Source organism: Mus caroli, unplaced genomic scaffold, assembly GCF_978045245.1.
Source record: "Mus caroli unplaced genomic scaffold, Mus_caroli_1 scaffold_17, whole genome shotgun sequence".
In the NCBI taxonomy this organism is placed as follows: domain Eukaryota; kingdom Metazoa; phylum Chordata; class Mammalia; order Rodentia; family Muridae; genus Mus; species Mus caroli.
The window spans coordinates 15,293,284-15,315,883 of record NW_028227272.1 but is presented as its reverse complement, the minus strand read 5'-3'; the positions used below and the strand labels follow the sequence as shown (position 1 = coordinate 15,315,883).

Sequence of the window (22,600 nt, the reverse complement as noted above, 5' to 3'; positions counted from 1 at the left end):
GGGTCCTTTAAAGGAACTCACATTGCTGTAATCCATTAAGGTTGAGGATTTCCCAAAGAGCCTCTGAGCCAGAAGCTTTCCTGCCTTGATAGCTGTGGGCGTCAGCTCAGGCCGCCCCTGAGGGAAGAGTACAACAGCATTATACTGCAGACAGCCTGTGTAGATACCACACCACCACCCATCGCCCTCCTAGCAGGTGGTTGAAGACTCACAACACCATGCCACAGGCTTCAAAGACGTGGACATGAGCTGTCAGGCTGTGGCAACCACAAGCAGTGCCAACCTCAAAAGTCTTCAGCACGCAAGGCTGATTCCCCACAGTGAGAATCGCAGGTCCTGTGGGTCTGCTTATCATCCCTTTCTGTAGAGGAGGGAAAGCAGCTGGGCTCAGCCCCACTACGCTCACTTGCACAGGCTCTTCTCTGAGTAAGCCACACTGATGATCTCAGAGTGCTGGTCCCATGACAGAGCTCCAAAGAGATCCTGCCCATGGTTCCCAGTGACTCGGGGTCTGGTTCATATGGCCCCAAGCATGTCACGTGCTCCTGACACACAGCTTGACATGCATGTCATAGTCCATGACAAATCCCAAATCAGTGTCATTCCGCAGGAGACCACTTTGTCTCAGGGCGCACATCGCCTCGGGTGTTCCTGCTTGCAGCAGCTCAGACCCCCGCTGCCAATCGCCTCTGTAGCAGGAAATGCAGATGCTGTTTGGCATTCCAGAAATGAGTAGAGATCTACAGAGATAAACTACACTTCCAGCCAGCACATTCCATCGGGCCTGAGTAACCCAGAAAACATCCCCACACAGCACACCTTACCCCATTAAACAACACCACTACTTCACCCTAGGCTCTCTAGCTGCTGGCCTGACCTGAATGAAGGGGTATTAACTTCATGCTTACAATCATCTTTTAAACTGTGTATTGAAATTTTAAAATAAAGAAGGCTTTCCTGTGCCACATGCTGGTGGCAACCCAGCACTGTGTGCTAGACTGAGACACACTTGATGTCTCTCTTCTGAGACAACACAGGTGCTATCTCAGGGTACAGTGCTCACAAAACAGAGATGAGGCCTATAGTTGGAGACTACAACATCCAACCAGCAACAGGCAGAGAACAAGCAACCACACTGCCCAGGTTTGTGGCCTAAGCCTTAATTAGATAGTGGTGTAAAGTGCTGGAGAGGTGGCTCAGTGGTGAAGAGCACTGGCTGCTCTTCCACAAGACCTGGGTTTCAGCATCCATATAAAAGCTAACAATTCTTTGTAACTTCAGTTCCAAGGCACCGGAGGCCCTCTTCTGGCTTCCATGTGCACCAGGCACACATAAGGTCCACACATAAAAAGAAGTTTAGATGGCAAAATGACCAGGAGGGAGAAGTGCTGGGCAGAAAGCTCTGTGGTACTTTTCATGAAGTTCTCCTTGGAACTGACATCTCTGAGGCCTGGTACCTGGCAGCAGTGAGAGTCAGGCACCTCTTAGAGAGTCACATGTTCCTGAACTTAAAACATAGGGCCTGATGGTATCATGTACAGTGGCCACGGCTCATATCTAAGCATTCTGACAGTTGTAGGGGAATCCTCTGGTACACCAAAGAGTCCAAGAGCCATGCTGACCTAGCAAGAGTTCTACTGGGACCTATTAGACTCAACCACTGGCTCCATCTACCCAGATTCTTCTCTGCACTTCCCAAAGTGAGTTCCAAAGGGAACCAAGGCAGAGCAGCCATCTGGAAGGCATAGGTGCCAGGTGCTCTTGCCTGGCCTGCTTTGCTTCCAACCAGAACCTTCAGTTACCCCAGCTTATGTCTCCTACTAAGATGGCCCCCATCCCATATACATGTTTCTATGGTGGCTCCTCCTGGTAACTAGTGATATTCCACACTCAAAACACTCAAGTCAGGAATATGCCAGGGCAGGTTAGACAGAGTCCCCCCACCATAGGGGAAAAAATAACCTGCTTAGAACTTGGAAGTTGAGTTTATTTGGAAATGGGGTTTGTGTATAACATACAGGGTTTACATGGATCTTAAGTCTGATGAAGGACAATCTGCAAGAGACACAGGAGGGCATAAAGCACCTGGAGGAGACTGTCAGTGATGATGGCACAGACCTGGGGTGCAAGGACCACCCAGGCCCAGCATGGAAGAGGCAGGAGATAATGTACTGAAGAGCACAGCTCACCCACACTCAGATTTAACCTCAGGCCTCTTGTTATAGTGGCCCTGGGACAGAAACATACTTGTGGAAGATATGGCAGGTCTCAGCACAAAGACAAGAGGGCCTGGGGACTCTGGGATCACCCATCAGCATGTCTAAGCAGGGGCCTCCTGAGCAGCTCCCCTGTTGGGTCAGTACATGCTGCTCTTAAGGCTCTAAGGATGCAGAGACCCAGGACTGATGGAGCAGGAGGGGCTTGTGAAGGACAGAAATTGTGGCTGGCTGTTTCCCAAGCCAGGGCTTCACCATCACCAGGGAGGTGCTGTGGGCCGTGATCTCCACAGAAGAGAGGGACACAGAGGGACACTGAGGAAGTGTCCACAGCCACAGGACTGGCCAACAGGAATGGATCCAAAGCCCCATACCTTCCCCACACTGAGTCCCTCGCCCAAGAAAGATTACTGAAAGCCTAGTCAGCAAGGGAACTGAAACAGCCTCAGGCTCAGAGGAGAACAGAGGTAAGGACAAGGCCAGATGGCCTGAACTGGGGCTGGCCTCCTTCGGTGGCCATTAGACTTCTCCAAGGTCATGTCCACAACAGCTAACTCTGTTTTAAGAATTATTTTGTGGGATCTGGAGATAGAGCTCAGTGGTACTGTCTGCTTTTCCAGAGGTCCTGAGTTCAATTCCCAGCAACCACATGGTGGCTCATATCCATCAGTACTGGGATCTGATGCCCTCTTCTGGCAATGCAGGTATACATGCTGATAGAATGCTAATACATGTAAAATAGATAAATAAATCTTAAACATTTATTTTGTGTATGGGTATTTTGTCTGCATGCATGTCTGTGTGCTCCACATATGTGCTTGGTAGCCAAAGAGGCAAGAGGGTGTCAGATACCCGGAAACTGACTGCCACGTGGATGCAAGGGATCCAGGTCCCCTGGGAGAGCAACCAGTGCTGAACTGCTCAGCCATCTCTGCAGCTCTCGCTTTTAAACTGTCTCACCCTGAGCCTCCCAGAAAGGCAAAGCATCAGAAGGAGCAGAGGGTAGTGCTCAGTCCTTCCCAGGATGCACCTGACTTGTGCCTAGAGTCGAGGTCCTGTGACTGTGCTCTGGGATTAGAGAGACACATAGCTTACCGGAGAACAGCAGAGCCTACATCATGTTCATCTCCACGCCCAGCTGCAACAGGTGAGAACGCAGAAATAGGAGTGGTTGGCCAGACAGACATAGAGCATACCTCAGCAACATCTCCAATGGCATAGATGTGGGGGACAGAGGTGGCCTCCTGGGCATCCACAATAATCTTCTGATTCTCAGGGTTGGTGCTGATGCCAGCCTTCTCCAGATTCAAAGTCCTGGTTTCTGGAACTCGCCCTTTAAGAAAAGAGAGAGAAAACTGAAATATTTGGGTTAGCAGTTTTGGCATGGGTTAGTTTTATTTAAAATATTTCAATCACACACACACAAGATCCTAGCTCTTGGAAGGCTGAGGCAGGAAGATGAGAAGGCTGAGTTCAGGCTCAGCCTGGGCTAAACATATAATCTATCTAAAAATACAAACCAACAGACAAAACAAAATAACCAGGGTTGGCTGGACATGGTGTCGCACGCCTTTCACCCCAGCACTGGAAAGGCAAGAGGCAGGTGGATCTCTGAGTTTGAGGCCAGCCTGGTCTCCAGATTGAGGTCCAGGACAGCCAGAGCTACACAGAGAAACCCTGTTTCCCAAGCAATGGTGAGGATATGGTTCAGCAGCAGACCAAGCATACACAAGGTTCCAGTTTAAGTCCCTGTATAATAAGTAGATCAGTCAATCAATAAACCATCTAACAAACATTTCCCAGAGCTGGCGTCTACGGCTGGCTTAGAACCCCAGCTACTTTGAGAGGCCAAGGCAAGATGATTGCTTGAGCACAGGAGTGTAAAGCTGGCTTAGATAACAGTCTGGGTAAGACTGTCCCCAAAAGAGAAAAAAAAATTCTCAGGATAGTCACTGAGAAACTTTCCCACCTGACTGCAGAGGGGCAGGGTGTTAGCTCAGTCACTGAGGGGACTGCAACAGCCTCTGGTTCACATAAGAGAGTCTGTCAGTGCTCCTTGTGTAGTTATGACAACGACTAACTATCTAGTTACCCACAACGCACTGCACCAATCAGTACACTTTAGAGTCTGTGGGCACCATCCACTGAGGATGCTATCCCTCTCGAATGATAATTTCCGAAACATGGGTACGAATCAGGTGCGTGATGATACAACTATGGCGTGACATTAATTTGCAGGGGCCAGACTCTAGAACCTTCCATGTACCCTCCCAGAACCAGTATCGGTGGTTTTCAAATCAGGAGAAACCAGGCCTCCCTTGGAGGTGAAATGGCGTTGTAGACATCTGTCTGTCCTTGCTGTGTTGTCTTCACACCACCAAGCCTGATTTGCTTGACTCCATGACACTAGAACCATAGCCCACTCCTGGGTCTCTTCTCAGGGACACCTAATGCCTTACTGGACAGACTGGGGGAGCATGAGACCTCAGAGCTATGTCTCTAGCCCATGCTCAGGGCCTCTGCCCAGGTGGGGCCTATAGGTCTCTTTAAATGGGGACAGCATGCAGGGTCACACAGGTCTAGGTGGCAGGGCCTATGGTGGCCTCCAACATCCAATAGGCCCTAACCAACCTCAGCCATGTGTCTTCTTACTGTTTGCCCCTCGTCTACTTTCACAGGCTCACCTTTGCACAGTGATGTGCTCTTTCATTCCTTTGTTTGCTGGTCTTGTTTTGTCTGTTTTGCAGTGCTGGATGAACCCAGGGCCTCACACATGTTGGGCTAGCTTCATCCACTAACCCTAGTCTTCTGATTTAATGAGACTAGGTGGCATAGTATATTATGTCTCACAGTGCAGAGGAAGGTTGCTCCCATAGCCAAAGGTGAGACAACCTGGGCTCTACAGGTGACCCAAGAGACAGAGACCTTCATGAAGATACAAAGGCCACCAATGTGGAGGAGGCTCGTAGGTTAGCCTGGATACCAGGACTTTCTCGACCTCCTCAGTGCCAGGTCCTGGAAAACTTAACCTTCTCAGTCCCTTCAAGGGCTACTTAAATGTGACAGTATCCTCTGGCCCCTTCCTGCTTTCCTTCCACAGAGCTGCCAGTACAGCTTCTCCCCAAGATAGCTGCCTGGGTCACCAGTCTTTCTGTGCAGAGAGCCCTGTCTTTCTTCTGTATCTGGGACTGCCGTGGGTCCCAGGCGAGCCCCTGAGGACTATGTGCTTGAACTTCTCTGATGTTGATGACAAGGGAAGCCACTGATGTTAACTGAGGAGGGCCTTGAGCAGGGCACGCAAGTGTCCCCTTGTGAAGATAGGGTGCACCCACATACAAGTGCACACACATACACACACACACACACACACAAGTTTGTCAAATAAATCAATAAGAAGATTAAGAGCGGTGTCCTATAAAGAGGGTAAGAGGTCAGTCATGGTGAGACATGGCTACCATCACAGTACTCAGGTAGCTTCAGAGTAAGTTTTAGGTCAGCCAAAGCTATATTGCAAGGCCCTTTCTCAAAAAGGCAAAACAAACAAAAGAAAGAGAAGACAGTGGGACGGAGGTGAAAATACTAGTCTAAACACATCCTTTGACACTTTTTGTTTGTTTGTTTGGTTTATGCATGGTTTATATATTCAAAAGAGACACTAACACAAGGAAAAAATTTCCAAAAACCACAAACAATTTTAAATAAACGAAGCAGCAGGCTGTGAGAGCCAATGACAGGATCACTACAGTTCTCTCAGCATCCTCGGGGGACACTTTGGGAACCCCTTCCCAAACCAGAAACCCACATCTGCACGAAGTCTCCCCCACCCTTCGTGCACTAGGCCCATGTCTAGGTGACTCCCGAGACCGACTATGAATCAGTGTTAGGTACCGAGCTGCTACGCTGTCACTCGGCCACAAGCAAGCACAGTATGTATGTGCTCAGTCGGTAGAGCGTCTGTCCAGCACGAGTGAAGTACTGGGTTCAGTCCCCGCATCAGGCTGTGGAACCAGAAGGTCAAGGTCATCCTTGGTCAAGGTCATCATGTTTGAACCATCCTGGGCTACATGAGACCCTGTCTCAAAAATCACAACGAATGAACTGTGGCAGAGCACCTGCTTTACATGTCCAAGGTTTCGTGGCCAGCACTAATGTACCCTCAGTGAGTCCAGAGCTGTGGAAACCCTCAGATGCACAGGCCAACGGCTCTGAGGAGACAGGGAATGTTCATGTTCTCATGGTGTGGATTCGCTCTTAACATGGAACTTACATAGATATCTATGCACCTTTCCAAGAAGACTGTTAACATCCTGTAATGTCAAATTTGTACTGGAAAGTCATGGTTTCTTCTCTTCCAAAATATGTAGTTTTGACCACAAAACAAGTATTGAAGCACAAAGAGCCCTGTAGTGACCCTGGTTTCAGCCTGGGCTATCCAAGGCCTCCCAACCACAGAGGGAGCCAGGCTCCATCGAGCTGCAAAGGACACAGCAAAGCATGATACAAGAGTCCCCCAGAAGCCGGGTGTGGTGGCACACACCTTTAATCCCAGCACTGGGGAGGCAGAGGCAGGCGGATTTCTGAGTTCCAGGCCAGCCTGGTCTACAAAGTGAGTTCCAGGACAGCCAGGGCTATACAGAGAAACCCTGTCTCGAAAAACCAAAAAAGGCAGCATGTCTCAAAGGAAAGACACCACTGTCTGGGGTGACCCCAGGGAAGTGGCTGTCCTATCTGTATAAATTGTGGGGTATCTGGATCCATGCAGGCCTCATGTGAGCTAACTGACTGGTACTTCCTCACATGGGAGGTCACTCTTACACTTCCCCAAATGCCAGAACTCTTGGAAAGTATTTGATCCTTCTTGTCTCCCCTGCAAGCTTCCTTCAGACAGGCTCCAAGTGTCACCTCCCACTAACAGACTTATCTCTCTGCATGGACAGACTAGGCCCCGAGTGTCCAGAACTCACCGGATAGCCTGCAACATGAGCCGTGCAAGGAGCATGCTGACCAGGGCCAACAGGGAGAACAAGGTAATCCATGCCCTGCCCAGACCCTCAGAGAGGGCTTGTCACTCCCTCACCAGGAGCCAGTAGTGCTGCTGAATAAGTAAGGCTGGTCTCAGAGCACAGGTCTCAGCTTGCCCTCTCCGGCACAGCCCTGTAGCTGTCCAGCACACCGATCACAGCTGAAAGCAGATGGGTTTTCAGACAGTGTGCGAACCGCACCATGCACCCTCAGCTTCAGCTTCTGGGAACAAAGTCCAGGACAGGGAAGGGACAGGCTTGTTCCTCTTGGTGTCAGTGTATCTGTCTCCTCATGCTCTACACAGTTCTGAGCCTTCAGGAAGGGTAGCGTGTGAGCTTCATCATAGCTCAGCTGTCGGGGAGGTCCTCTTTGCCTTGAATTCAGATAACCGTGGCCCCTGAGCAAGTCCCCCAGAGCCAGACTGCTTATGCCTCTCAGGAGCTCAAGACAATTCCCCACTGACAGAGGTGATTTGGCATCAAAGGCATAGTTCCCCCAGTTTTTGGTATCTGGGACAAGCTAGACTTCAGTCCAGGAAGTGGGTGGCGCCCACCTAAACATCTGGCAGATGAATCTTTAAGTCTCCAGCTGTTCTGCTGGATGGGGAAGTCAAAACACAGAGACTCGGCTAAGCCTGGCTGCTATAGTTGGCTTGGGCTTGGCTCCAGCCTCTTGGCACTACTCAGCCACAGGAACTGGGTGTGGGCAAGCAGGCACCATGGGGATCAGCCTAGACTCAGGCAGTGGGGGGGCCACATCAGAGGAAGGAGCTGGGCCATGGGTAGGGATGGAGTGCATAGGAGGAGGTAAAGGCTCAGGAGCTTAGGGGCCTGAGGGTCAATCCTCGGGTCCCTTCTCCAGCTGCTGGGTCCAGCTTGCTCAGTCACTGCTGGAGCTGGAGTGGTCAAGGGAAACACTGTTAGGCTGCTCTTGATTCTGGCCACATTGTTCATGATCTTCCTACACATATGCCTACCTGATCCTGTGAGGCCAAGAGAATCTCTTTGTGTGCCTTGTGGTAACTATGGTAACTACTGCTCTTGCAGATGTCAAAGAAGCTCTGTACCAAGATCCTTATGGAAATAAAAATACAATCAAATGATGCTTAATGACAAAGATACATTTGATAAACGTGTCACTGAGTTGTTTGTCATTGTGTGAAGGATGAGTATTCTTACACAAACCTATACACTCTAGACTACTTCACAGGAAGACCTCTGTGGTTACAGGCTACAATTGCATACAACATTCACTACCTGAATGCTACAGGCAACTGTAGCAGAGCAGGTCTGTGCCTTTAAACAGGTTTATTTCCATAGACCTTGCCATAGCATTACAACAGCCTTGGTGCCACCGTGCCAGAGAAATTTTTTAGCACTGGGATAATCTTCCAGGAAGGCTGGGTGGGATACACTATACATACATCTGAAAGTAGTACCAGGAGAGAAGGTAGGGGAGAAACTAAGTGCCCTTCATGGTCTATTGCAGAGCCAAGATTTCTTAGGACACGATGTGTTTATACATTTGGGAAGTACACAGGCATGTAAGCGGAGTCAAGTCTGCAGTATGAGGAACAAAAATGTCTGGCTGCCTGGAGAGAGGAGAAACTCAGTATGGCCAAGAACTTGGCTAAGATGTAGCAAGTGGTTTGTTACTGCTTCTGGAATGGATAGTAGAAGAAGGGAGGGAAGGACCATGGTTACACTGAGAAAGCTGTTATCAGCATGGTGTGGGCCCCCGAAGCCAGAGAAGCCTTCCTCACCAGGCATCTTATATTGTGGAGCCATTCACTGGGGCTGAGACAAACTCTGAAGCCAGGGCACAGACCACAGGGAGCAGGGTGGGCCCCATGACCTAGGACATAGCCCCACAGTTCCCTCAAGCTCTGCTCTCTCCCTTGTGATCAGAGCGGAGTCCAATCTCCCTGCTGACACTGAGGGCCCACCAGAGTTGTAGGCGCCTCTTCAGCTCAGGTCTGGAACCCAAGGAAAATAGAAAACAGGTGCAGGTGACAATCCAGGGACCATCTGACTCTAGGTGTTCCAGACCCTGTGACATGCTCACAAAATGAGAAGCAAGCACAACAGCTGTGCTCAGGTGATGCTAAATGGTGGCTGTCTGTCCCTCTGCACTGTGCTCAGCGCCTGGTCTCCAGACCCTGCTGTGCCCAGAGCCTCAGCTCTAGAGTAAGTGTGGTGGTGGCAACATACTCTTGAACATTTGTTTCTTGATGTGCTAAACTGCCTGGGCGCCACCAGGAAAGAGACTTGGTCAATCCCATGCCATTGGTTTCTCAGTGCTGACACTCAGAGGAAGGGAAGCGAGCCTGGAGGGTGGGGCTTTCTGGCTCGTGGCAAGTGCTTGCTGGTTTGCTTTGCTTTTAAACACTCTGGCCTCCTTTTTATTTTGCACTTCTTTGAATAATAAAACTGTTTTATGCCTCTGATTTCTTAATAGCATTTGTTCTCTCTCTTTCTTTCTTTCTTTGTTTGTTTCTTTCTTTGTTTCTTTCTTTCTTTCTTCTTTCTTGTGAACTGCCAATCCCTGCCTTTGCCTATTTGTTGCCTTTCTTCACATGTAATCAATACATGATGCTCTGCCACTTCTTCTACAAGGAGAGAGCTCAACTCAACTCTGGCTGACTCTTCTACAACACCCCCTCCAACACACACACACACACACACACACACACACACACACACACACACACACAGGGTCTGCCACCATCCCTCCTTAATAGTTGACCCTACCCCCAAGGAGTGGCTAGAGGGCGGCAAGCCAAATGCCTAAGGCAGCCATCAGTCTTTACCACTTACAGTGCAGGATAAAGGCCGTGCAGGTGGAAGGCCACAAGCGGCACCCTGCGCCTCTCTGATCCACGCTAGTTAAACGAGCATGCCCTCCAATTTCATGCCTGCCTACAGCACATGTTCCCACCAGGGAAGGGCAATCCGTGAAATGAGGTGAGATTTAAGTGCCAGCAGGAATAGGGAAGGCGAATGAGGGGCTGTGATCCAGACTGATGTGGCCACACCAGGTGGCACAGGGTTGGACAGAGAAGTGTACACGGTGACCTTGAGACAGCCTGACAGCCACAAAGGCCTGTGTGGAGAGTCTAGGCAACTGTCCCATGAGGCCCTGGTGGTACTTAAAAGTGCTGAGCCTGGTCTGTTGCTTGCCTGACCCATTGAGGCTGTGTGTTTTTTAAACTGATCTTCTTTTTCCTTATCTGTGCTCATGGGTTCTTTCTGTAGGAAGGGTTTCATATAAACCGCGCTGGTCTGCAACTCACTATGTATCTGAAGATGATCGTGAGCTAATTCTCCTGCCTGCCATCCCAGTGCTGGGATTACAGGAATGTGCCTGTTTATACCAGTTTATATGAAGCGGAGGTCTGCATCTAGGGTCTATGCTTGGTACGCAAGCACTCTACCAACTAAGTCATATCCCTAGCCTTTTATTCTTTTTTGGAAGGGGTGATATGTGGGGTAGCCCAGGCTGGCCCCAAACTCTCATCTAGCTCATGATCCCCTTGGACTCCTGGTAGTCTTTCTGCCTCAAAGTGCAGGGTTGACAGGTGAGGGTCGCCAGCCAGCTCTCGTATTTGTTCAATCATGTACTTAGTTCTGGGGGAAAGTAACCCGTTTACTTAGTGCAGCCCCTCCAGCATGTTAAATATGTCTACTTCTGAATCCCCTCTCTCTTCTCTTTATCCCTCTTTTTCTCAGTCATAGCCCTGACTCAATACAGCTCAGGCCCACCTACAGCTGCGAGGGCCCCACTACAGTGGGAGACTCCAGGCTAGGCTGTATGTATGCTCTGCCCCTCTTCTGAGCCTTAGCTTAGCACCCAGTCCCAGGGACAAAGTCACCCCTCAAAACTCCCAGGCAGTCTAAAGCTGCCCTTTCCCTTTTGCTGAGCTTGGATCATTCCTGGTGATCCATGTCAGCCTTGAGGAGCTTGGTTCTGTTTATTCTCCTACCCCTTCTCCTGCTGCCTGGCACTCAGGGAAAGCTGTGCGGCTGTGGCTGCGGCTATGGCTGCAGTATGGGCATGCAGTCTGTATATATACAAATAGAGAGTCCTGGGAGGGAAGGAGAGCCTGACTGTACAGTTCACCCTGGGCTGATGTAGGGCCCCCAAGCACTGGGTGTCCCTTACACAGCTTCCCTGGGCCCTGCCTCCCTGGTTGTGGGCCAGGTGCACTAGTGTGGATGACCTATACGGACTCCACATGGGTTCAGATGGAAGCTGGGAAGTCTGGCTCCAATACCTAAATAATCAGGACTGTCTGGCTGCCCTCACATGATTGCCGGGACTCAGATGGGGAGTTTACTCATGAAGATGATGATGAAGGTGAAGACAAGATGCTAGGCTGTCTAAGAGGACGACTTAAGGTGAAGAAATTGCGTAGTGGCCTGGGGTGAGAATCGGGTGAGCTCTTGCCCAGGTGTCACCTGCCACTCAGCCAATGTAGTCTGGTTTCTCAGAAAGGAAAACTGCTGTTTCCAGGTCTTATGATAACAGGGACTATGTAGGTGCAGCAAGGGCCCTGTTCCACACGCTGGGAAGGAGTCCTGTGACCCAAGAATGGATGTGCCTCAGCCTTGTCATCTATCCTAAGCAGAGACAGAAAACTGGATGTGCTCTGGCAGCCTAGAGACACAGGTCAGTCTTAGTTCCGTTTCCAAGGCTGCTCCCCAGAGGCTCCACATGCCTTCCTTAAAACCAAATCAGCCTCTGAGAAGGCATCTGCCAGGGGCTGTCCCGGGCCAGCTCCCCAGACAGCACCGATTCAGGCCACAACTGGTTAACTCTGGGCTAGGCGACGCAGATCCCGCCTGCCTGAACTGTGCAGGCTGACTGTCTTCACTCAGCGCTGTAATCGGCACATCTGCAGACAGGAAATCCTCCTCGCTGAGGTTCCCAGTCTATTATCTGAGACACCTGGTGTGGGCGGGTGATTCAGAGACAAACAATGAGGGGCCCCTGCACAGCAATTAACTGCTTTAACTGCTAATGTGTTTAATCCAGCACTGGAGATCAAGGCTGTGTGGAGGAGAAGGTTGCCTGTCCCTCTTGGCTTCCAGAGTGCAGCACCGCTTTGCCAGGGCTGCAACCTCACATTCTCACCAACTTCGGTGGAACACTGGCCCAGTCAGGTGTGAGGTCCTAGGCCTTCTATCCATGGATGTCATAGGAGGCTAGAAGGGCATCCATCCCTTTTATTGAATGTCTCTCAAAGTTCAGCTTGTTGGGACAGTATCAGCTGCTTGCTTGGATGGAAAGCACAACCAACAGAGATGTCTGAGGTACCAGCCATGCAATACCCCACCCTACCCCGTTTTACTTGAACCTTCCAGAGTGCATCATCTTACAGCAAGCAGAAATAAAGCTTTGTTGCAGGCTTATCAGTACAAGCAGCAAAAAACATTCCCAGTTGTTCAAATGGGAAGTGGCTCCTGAATGTTTACAAAACCTGGCTCAGATGGGGGTGGTGAAGTCAGCACATGCCCGCGCGAGCGCCAGCCCCACCACCCAGAAGGCGTGCCAGAAACCGCTGCCGCCACTGCCACAGCCCTGGGGAAGAAGGGTCAGAGGCCAAGGACTTGGAAAAGCTTCTACCCACAGCATCAATCACCCTGCAGCCTGTCTGGGAGATATTCCTTTTGAACATACAAAAAGTAGAACAGATTCCCAGCAGGGGAGGGACAGAGGCTCTGCCTGATGGGAACCCCCCTGGAAACCAGGGGACTCAGGCTTTGCAAAGGCACAGACCCCATTCCATGAGCCACAGCTGTCCAACAGCATCTGGCCACACGGTCCAACGACCAGACAATGGGTGGGCATGGTGCATCTCTCTGGTGGGTCCAGGACTTTGGAGACTGAAGCACAAAGACTGCAAGTTTGAGACTAGCTTGGGCTACCTTGTGAGTTCCAATCAGCTTGGACTATGTGTATGTAGAGAGGCCCTGTCTCAAAAACCAAAGCAAACAAGCAAAACAACAAAGACAGCGTTCTCTGTGCCCTCAGGGAGCTACAGAGAACCTTGAGGTGGGGCTGTCTCCTCACAAAGCTGTCTCCTCACCGCTTAGAAAAGTCTAACACAGCCAGGCAGTGGTGGTGCACTGGTGTGAACATTTTTAATCCCAGCACTCAGAAGGCAGAAGCCAAAGGAAGGTCAATCAGGGCTACACATAGAAACCCTATCTCAAAAAACAAAGAAGCAAAAAAAAAAACAAAAACAAAAACAAAACAAAAACCAAAAACAAACCCACAAAATAGAGGTTTAAGATAAACCAGACACTTTAAGGTCTAAGATGTCACCTAATCTTTTGTACTGTTCATAATGAACATATTTAAAAATTAATTTTCACAATGGGACTAAGAACACCCTCTTTGGCTAAGGAGATGCTGGGGCATCAGATGTACACTCACAGCTAAGGAGATGCTGGGGCATCAGATGTACACTCACAGCTAAGGAGATGCTGGGGCATCAGATGTGCACTCACAGCTAAGGAGATGCTGGGGCATCAGATGTACACTCACACCCCTCTCCTGTGTCTTGGTGTGACCCACTGGTCCAGCTCCTCTGGATTCAACCTCAGTTTCTTTTTCCATTTTTCAAGACAGGGTTTTACCATGTAGCCCTGGCAGTCCTGGAACTCAGCTTGCAGACCAGGCTGGCCTCGAACTCACACAAATCTGCCTGGCTCTGTCTTCTTAGTGCACCACAGCTGCCTGGCTCTCATTCTGATTTCTACACATTTGAACAATTAAGGAAAAAGTTTATCCAGAAGCATATTACTCTGTGATACTGCCCTGCTCCTTAGGAAGCCCCAGCCTGGGGCCTATTGTGCCCTGAACCCCTCTGGCACACCTGGAGACCACCTGCCTCATTGAGGTAGAGCCAAAAAGGCATCTGAGGGTGATCTGGTTCTGAGCCCTGGCTCACATCAGGCAGACCCCAGAGACCCAGATACTCTGGGACAACGTGGTGAGATCAGTGTCTGTTGTTCCAGGCATTCCCTGTGTCAGTATGCAAGTTCATGAGGAAGCTGGGAAAACTAGAAGCCTGAACTAGAACATACTCACACTGAGGCAGGCAGGGATGTTCATGTGGGAAAGCGCTTTGCTAATGTTACCCTCACCAATGAGAAAGAAGCATGGTGCTCCATGGGGACCCCATTCACTGTGGCCACAGTGCCTGTGACAGGAATGGCATCTTGGATCCCTGTTCTCCCCATTAATCTCTGGTTGAGCCCCCACAACCTTCTTTACTAGACCCAGGCCCTGGAGGCATTCCCCTGGCTACCCCCTCCTTCTCCCTAATGGGGTCTATCTGGGGAGGTCATATATCTAGCAAAGCCAGCGACAGCTAGGTATACAGCCTCACCTGCTAGGCTTTCACCCCATGAAAAACTGGGCCTACCACTCATGTGGCTATGTAGTGACAGCCAAGACACACATGCTGGTATGAAGCCCTGGCCTGGGACACGCTAGGCAAGCCCCTGTTTAAAAAGTCCATCCTCTGGCCTGTATCAGAACAGCTAGTCTGTGTACACTTGTGTTCACTGCAATATCACTGACAATAGCCAAAAGGTGAAAGCAGCCTGCATGTCCATCAACAGCTGGATAAACAAAACTGTTCAGTCTTGAAGAAAAAGGAAATTTTGACACACGCTAGCACATGGATAAACCTTGAGGACATTATGATAAGTGACTCAGGCCAGGGACAAAAAGATAAATGCTGTTTGAGTCCACTTATGAGTTCCTGGAGTCATCATATTAAGATAGAAAGGTGGGCCTGGGCAGGAGGAAGCTGGCGTGCAGTAAGTAAAGGGCTTCAGAGCAGGGTAATGCTCTGCAAACAGATGGTGGTGGTGGCTGCACAATAGTGTGAATGCCCTTAATGCCACTGAGCTAGATACCAAGTGATTAAAATAGAACGGTCTATGTTACACATGACCACAATTTCTAAAACTTGAAAATGTCACTGTGTGCTCCTATGAAAACGTGTGTGGGGGTATGCATGCATGCATGCATGTGCATATGTGTGTGCAGATATGCATGCATGCATGTGTGTGTGCAGATATGTATGCATGTGTGCAGGTATGCCTTTGTGTGTGTGTGTGTGTGTGTGTGTGTGTGTGCACTCACATGCAGGTATGCATACGTGTACGTGTGAAGGCCAGATGTCCACTGCAGGTGTCATTCCTCCCAGGCTGCCCACCTTGTTCTCTGAGGCATGGTTGGAGCTCACTGAATAGATGAGGCTGCCTAGCCGGCAAGCCCCAAGGACCCACCTGCTTCTGCTTCCTCAGCTCTGGAATTACAAGCAGGTTCCACCAAATGCAGCTTTTTATTTTGGGTTCTGGGGGGGCAAACTCATGCTTAAGCATGAAGCACTTTACCAACCAGTAGTCTCTGCATCTCTCTACGTATCACTTTTATGAGAAAACCAACTGGCTTAAATCAGATGTGGTGGTGCACACCTATAATCCCAGGACTTGGGAAGCAGAGACGGGATGATCAGGAGTTCAAGTTTATCCTTGGATGCCTATGGAACATGAGGTTATCTTGGGCTATGTGAGGCACTGACCCAAAGTAAAGAAACAAAATCTAGCTTGAATTTACAGTGTTAATAAAGCAAACATCTAATTCCTTAAAGATAAATCTATCAAGGTTTAAGCCCTAGAGGGAATCTCTAGGTTTTATCCTGAAGCCTTAGAAACAATCTGTGAAGGGTTGTGGAAGGCCTCACATACCTTTGCTAGATGACAGCACCAACAAATCTCTTCTGTGATTTGCATTTCCAGAATATCATATGGCAATGGGAAAAGAACTAGAAGGACAGTGTGTCTGGGACAGCCAGGTGTGGACAGTCTGTCCCTAAGCTTCCACAGTGACTGGCAAGGTGTACCAGGCAGTGGCCAACCTGCTTAGGAGCCAGCAGAATGGAGGATCCAGGAGGTGATGGGAAGGAAGGCGAAGACCCTTCTTCCAGGGAAATATGGTTGAGCTAGAGACAGTGTTCGTGTGGCTCGCCGCATCCTTACCTATGGCCCACAGGACAGTATCAAAGGTGCCTGTGTCCTCCTTGCCAGAAGCATGATCCTCCCAAGTGACCTGCAGTTGGTTAGTTGGGAGTTTTTTGATGAGGGAGGGGACACAGCCTTTCAGGAACTGGGTGCCATGAGACTCCATGTGCTCTGTGACCAAAGATGACATTTGCTGGAAAGCACAAAGAGACACCACGAGGGTTAGGTCACTACTAGCACCAGGCACTGAGAAGCCCCAACCTCCGCCTTGCTCTCCATGCCTTGGTGGGGTCCCAAAAGGGTTCTCCCAGAGAAGAAGGCGGGGTGCCCACTACCCCCACCTCTGGGTCCCCTTGCCAAGTCAGAGGAGCTATCAGCTACCTCCTGGCTCCCAGGCTCAGACCCTAAGAGCACTGTGAGGATGTACTCAGCCTTCAGCCTCCTCTCTGGGTCACGGGATCCAGATCCCATGGGATCATGCCTCACTTCATCTAGACGGCTTTCCACTCCCTACCCAGTCCCCACAGACTGTCACAGACACCCACTCACCGTCATCAGGAAGCTGGAGGTGGAGGGACTGTCAGAAGACTGACTCCCAAGAAATGCAGAGACAACAGTACAGGCCCAGACTGGGGGTTGGCAAAGGTGTTGCAACCACCTCCTTGCCCAGGGGCCTCATGTCTCCCCAGCCTAGCTGCAGCCGAGGCCAGTTCCCAGGCCAACAGTAGTGACTAGACACAGCTTCTTAAAGGGCATAGCAATCACCACTTAGATCCTGTGGCATCTGCCTCACAAGGTGGTTCATGCTGGACTACATGTAGCCCCTTATATCAGGGACCACATCTCAATTTGTCCAAACAAAGGACCTGGCACATTAGCTGCCTAGCACTCGACATGCCAGCAGATGCCTGATGGACTCAGACACGGAGGCCTCTAAGGGGAATTACGGTGCTATCCAGTGCCCAGTGGGTCTGTTACCATGCGGCCTGAGACTGCAGCCCTCCTCTCAAGAGGCCCCTTTACATCTGCACCCTGTCGACTGCCAACATATCTCTGGCAGCAGGCTACTCAGAGACTCTCCAGATGTTGTGTCCCTGTAGAGGGCTTTGTATGTACCCCCTCAGCTGTGGTGGCACAGCTTTGGGACGAAGCTGCACGCTCAGTGGAGTAGGGTGATGAGTCCAGGAGGTATGAGACCATGGTTCCAGTTCACTCTATCCTCAGGTGACTTTCTAGGCTTCTGTGACCAGAGTTTAACATGACTGGGAACTGAACTATCGTTGGTAGAGGACACAGAATACTTGACATCTCAGTGATAACCTCAAACTTAGTTTTAACGAATGGCTTATTTGTGGGGATGGGGCTTGAAGTGCTGCTCAGGTTGGCCTCCACTCTTGGCCTCAGATGATCTCTCTGCCTCAGCCTCTCAAGTGCCAGGAGTAGAGGCTGGTGCCAAGATGCCTGGCTTTTAAGGAGTTGTTTCTGAGGATCTAGGCCGCTCCCCAAGGCCATACCTGCACCTGCTTGGGGCAGGGTAAGGTAGCCAAACAAGAGTATGGCCTCATGGGAGAAGAAGCAGAGCCCAGGCAGGAGAGGAGTAGGGGCTCCTGGGCACTACCTGGTCAAAGCCTCGGAGAGGGATGCTGCGCATCATGACAGTGGTATCCAGTCCAATTCCAGTGAGGAAGCCAGCACACTCCAGGGCCACATCTTCAGCAGCAGGCTAAAGCATACTAACCGACTGAGAGAGAGCAGAGGGGCAAAAGACCCTGGCCCCTGCTCTAACAGCCCAGGGTCCCATGTGTCTGCTCAGTACCAGAAGGGGCCTCTGGTGAAAGCTACAGAGTTTCCCTAACCCCAAGTCTCAAGTGCATAAAGCTGCCAGCCCCAGCTTCAAGCTCTCCCAACAGCACCTATCTGACCCGTTATGCCTCCATGGGATTCCATCTGGCTCTGGTGTTTCATCTCAGCCTCCAGGAGAGAGGGTGGGGATTGAGTGGAGAGCTGCTGGCCAGTCCCAGGGAGAAAAGCCTTGTGGGTAGAGCCAGGGAGCACTACCATGGCCTGTGCTCCTATGTCCAGCTTGCGGCTTTCATCTTCCCTCCCACATCCTGTCCTGACCCCAAGCCCCTCAGGGTTCCCCTCTTGACCCTTCCTGATCTGACTGCTTCTCCCACAGGAATGAGGTCAGATCAGGGCTGCTCTCCAGGGAGATGCTCATCACAGCCTTCCTGACTGCCTCACAGCCCTCTCCAGCTGCCCCAGCCGGCTTAGCGTTGAGGCTCAGGAAGTGGTAGCCTTCAAAGGTCAGCCTCAAACAGTTCCCTGGGCCCAAACCCCTCCCAACAGGTCCAGCTGAGTCCCCACACAGGAAAACAAAGTATCTTTTGGGAGGGAGGATGGGAAAGGGGCTAAGCATCCTTCCTGAAGATGGCCATCTGCACTTTGGAAAAGGATACAGCTGGCTCCAACCACCAACCTGCAGAGAAAACCAGCAGAGAGCACACTAAGTACCAGCGAAGCCACAGGCTGTTGTTCCATAGCTGGGACAAAGACGAGTCCCATAGCCTTCCCACCAGGTACTCATAAGCCAATGAGAGTGGAAGCAGACTGTTCTAACAGGTGATACAGAGTACAGAACCCACTTCCCAACAGCTACAACTGTGAAATACAACACGACAAACAGTGAGACTGGACCAGCAAATTGCCTGGTGCTGAAGGTGCATGGGCAGTGATAAGTAACACCTGGCATGGGAGAAGCCCAGGCAGCTCCAGGCCCCAGGGGACATGTTGAGAGATGTCCCTCAGAAGCAGAGTCTCTTTCTGACCAGAGGTGAGCCTTGTCTTAGGCTCCTCAGAACCTCTTGAGCCAGGATGGAAGCAGGGATGTCCCAGGACACCAAGAGGGACAGAATGGGGACAGTGATTTATGGGAAGCAGCAGCTATGACCAGGGCCCATGACTACCTGCTCAACCCCACAACACGTGGGCCCAAGGCTGAGAGATCATTCCCCTGCCTCCCTGCCAGAGCCAGGACATGACACTATGACCCACCAGAAACAGTCATTTTAATGCTCTCATGGCCAGCTCCATACTCCACATACATATACATGCATTCACACACACGTGCACATATGTGTACACATACAGGAACATGGAAACATGAAAAGCCCTTTGCATGCACATACACATTATAAACACACTGGCACAGACAGGTAGTCACACACACCTGCCCACATCCTCTCATATGCACACCCATGCAAACACACAGGCACATATGTGCACACTCATGCAAAAGGACTGGGGAAAAGAGGATTCGCAGCCAGGGCGGCTGCACGTGGGTGGGCTCGTCAGATCACCCCTTCAGTCTTTGAACAAGAGCAGGTGATGTAAGGATGGATAAGCCTGATGTCAGTACTAATCCTGGCAAGTACTAATGATATAATTCCATTTCAAAAAGCGGCGGATCCCTCAGAATACTTGTGCAGGTGCCCTGCGGGAACCATCTGGCATGCGGCTCTGCACAGAAGCTGGGGACAGAACCACACTTACTGGCTAAGTACAAGATGGGCCCAGCTGGTCATATAACCCCACTCAGCATGTTATGACTATGGACAGGGGATCCTGGGATCCCCAGCAGGCCGGGAGAACAGAGGTGCTTTCCAGGCCCCTGGAAACACCCCATGCACACGCCCACACAGGAGAGATGCTTTCTGAAGTATAAAGCCTAACACTTTTGCATCTGATGTATACAGTGAGAGCTCTGAGCCACTTAAGATAGGAAACTATGAGTTACTTGAGCTGCAAACAGAATTGAGCTGCTTTGATCATCCTGCCTCACCTGTAGTAAGATGGTAAGAAAGTCTGTGGGCATCGAACAAGCAGTGCCTCTGCTCTCAACTCCTTAAAGAGCAGTGCCCAGCTCACACCTCCCAACAAACTATCCTGACCCAGTGGGGCAACATCAGTGCAGCCCTTCTGTTGATGACTGGGCCTCTCTATCATCTCAAACTCCCGTCAGACTCTCCCCAAGCCAGCTGTAGCCCCCAACCCCATTTCTAGGCCCTCCTACCACATGGCTGAGCATGAAGCAAGCAGACTCCTGGATCCGATTCTTCTGTTTCTGCAGTCCACGTGTGCCTCCCAGCCTCCCACGGAGCAGGCTGGGTGTAGGAGATGGGTGGGCGGGCAGCCAGGGATCACCATCTGTTCTAGCACAGCGCCATGAGCACCACGGACCTCCTCCTGAGGTGGCCCCATAGCAGGAGGTGGGGTACCATTTCCCAGGTGCCCCCAGCCCTCAGGCTACCAAGTCCAAATTGCCAACTCCAGAGCACACACAGGAAAGGCAGACACCCACAGGCAGGCACATTCCTGGGGGTGGGGGAGTCTTGAGAGTGTGCACTGAGATCTCTACGAAAGCTGGCATCGTGGTTGAATGGACAGTGACCTTGGGCCATTTGTTTTATGAACTATGATGACAGTCAGCATTGGTTTTCTTACCCCGCCTCTCCCTCTAATTGACCAGTTAATGGGAATGTTTATTCTTTGAAAGATGAACACAAGAACTTGGAGGACTGAAGATCTAGGAATGGCCACATATGTCAATAATCCCAGCACTCGGGAAATGAGGTAGGAGGATCATAAACTCAAGGCCAACGTGAGCTACACAGTGAGTGTGAAGCCAGCCTGGACCTTGTCTTTAAAAAAAAAAAAAAGACACTGAAACAAAAGCAGAGACAAACTGTGAAGCTTCCAGATCTAAGTCAGTGCCCTAAGAGAGGCTGGCAGCTGCAGGTGGCTTCTACTGCCATGCTCATCCAGGACCAGCTACAAAGGCACAGTGACCAGTGCAGCTGCAGCCTGGGAGGCAGCAGAGGTGGCAGTCTGGAAGGTGGTTTAGAAGCCTGGGACTTAACACTACATTTAAAAACCAGAGCCCAGATCTTTGCTTAATCAGCAGTCACTATCCTACACCCTGGCAGCCTTGAACCCCATCTGCGTGTGTGTGTGTGTGTGTGTGTGTGTGTGGTGTCTCTGTGTCTCTTAGTGCCAGCATTCTCCATGGATGCATGACTACCATGAGATTAGTCTAATCACAGGGTGGCTTGCTTGTCAGAATTGAAAGCAGGAGGAAGCAGACACAAGGGCATTAACACAGACCTGTGAAGCTAGGCTTACAGTCTGCCTCTCAGCCTGCAGGACCCTAATCTTCTCTCCAGGAGGCACACCCACACAAGTGACAGTCTCACAAGAGCACCTGGCTCCTTGGAAGTACTACCAGTCCAGGAAGTGCCAGTCAAACCTGCGGAGCTCCAGTCACTCCACAAAAGCAGCACTTGAGAGGAGATGCCACAATCCTGCATCCTGGTGGAGCGGGCTCCAGATCTGCCTTGACACGACCTGCCAGCAGCACCCAACCCTTGGGGGTCTACCCCTCCCCCGCAAGCCCTGAGTAGTGGAAGCTACCCAAGGCCCTTGCCCCACACAGGCAAACAAGCAGAAAAGCTGAGAATCAAGTCCTAGGCTAATAGTCGCTCTACCTTCTGCTACACCGGACTCCTCACACGAAATAGAAACAAGCCAAGCAGAAAATGAGAATACTATGCAGCCATGACTCTAAGTGGCTCTTCTAGATAAAATGTGCCTTCCTGTCTCCTGTGCTTAGGATGGGAGAAAAATGGACACAATACCTTGGCCAGCTTCCTGACTTTATGAGGGTCAGAGCAGAGCTACTTCCATGACCAACTCTGATGACAGCATTAAATCAGCCTACTATAAAAACACTCTAGTGGAGCATGCTGACTCACACGTGTAGTCATAGCACGCGGGAAAGTGAGACGGGATGGGGTGGGGTCGTCATGCCATTGAGGCTGTCTTGGGCAGCACAGTAGGTTCCAGACTAGCCTGCACTAGAGACCCTGTCTCCAAACACAAACCACTATCTCAGCTTCATAGTGCCCAGAGACACAAAGCCTCAGGCTGGCAAGGGCACATGGGAGTGGACAGTCATGGGCAGTGTGGCGTGTAGCCAGGACACTCTGAATGGGACAAACAGCAGTGGGAGAGGTTGGCCCCAAGCACTGTAAGCCTTTTGGGGGCCTGAAGCAGTGTGAAGGAACATCAGGAAGAAGTACCTGGGGACAGCAAATCAGCCCCTGGGTCTCAGGCCCAGCGTGGGAGAAGCCGCTGAGCCAGGGCTCACTCACTCGCTGCAGCACCCTCACCATCTTGGTTACCAGCAGAAACAGTGAGCCTAGCAACAGCACCCACTGAGCAGCCTGATGGAGGCAACAGGATGTGGAATAGGATGACTGGAAC

General features: G+C 50.8%; 1 protein-coding gene across 1 annotated transcript in view; it reads right to left on the bottom strand.

Annotated features, from left to right (window-relative positions):
- The window catches only part of Txnrd2 (thioredoxin reductase 2), a 52,031-nt gene that overhangs the window by 5,556 nt on the left and 23,875 nt on the right, over nucleotides 1-22,600 (bottom strand). The window contains exons 9-13 of the mRNA XM_021184489.3: nucleotides 18,739-18,758; nucleotides 17,898-17,989; nucleotides 16,298-16,472; nucleotides 3,413-3,549; nucleotides 22-117 (exon numbers count right to left, since the gene is read on the bottom strand). Coding sequence (XP_021040148.2) covers nucleotides 22-117; nucleotides 3,413-3,549; nucleotides 16,298-16,472; nucleotides 17,898-17,989; nucleotides 18,739-18,758 — 520 coding nt within the window. The remainder of the gene's footprint in view (nucleotides 1-21; nucleotides 118-3,412; nucleotides 3,550-16,297; nucleotides 16,473-17,897; nucleotides 17,990-18,738; nucleotides 18,759-22,600) is intronic.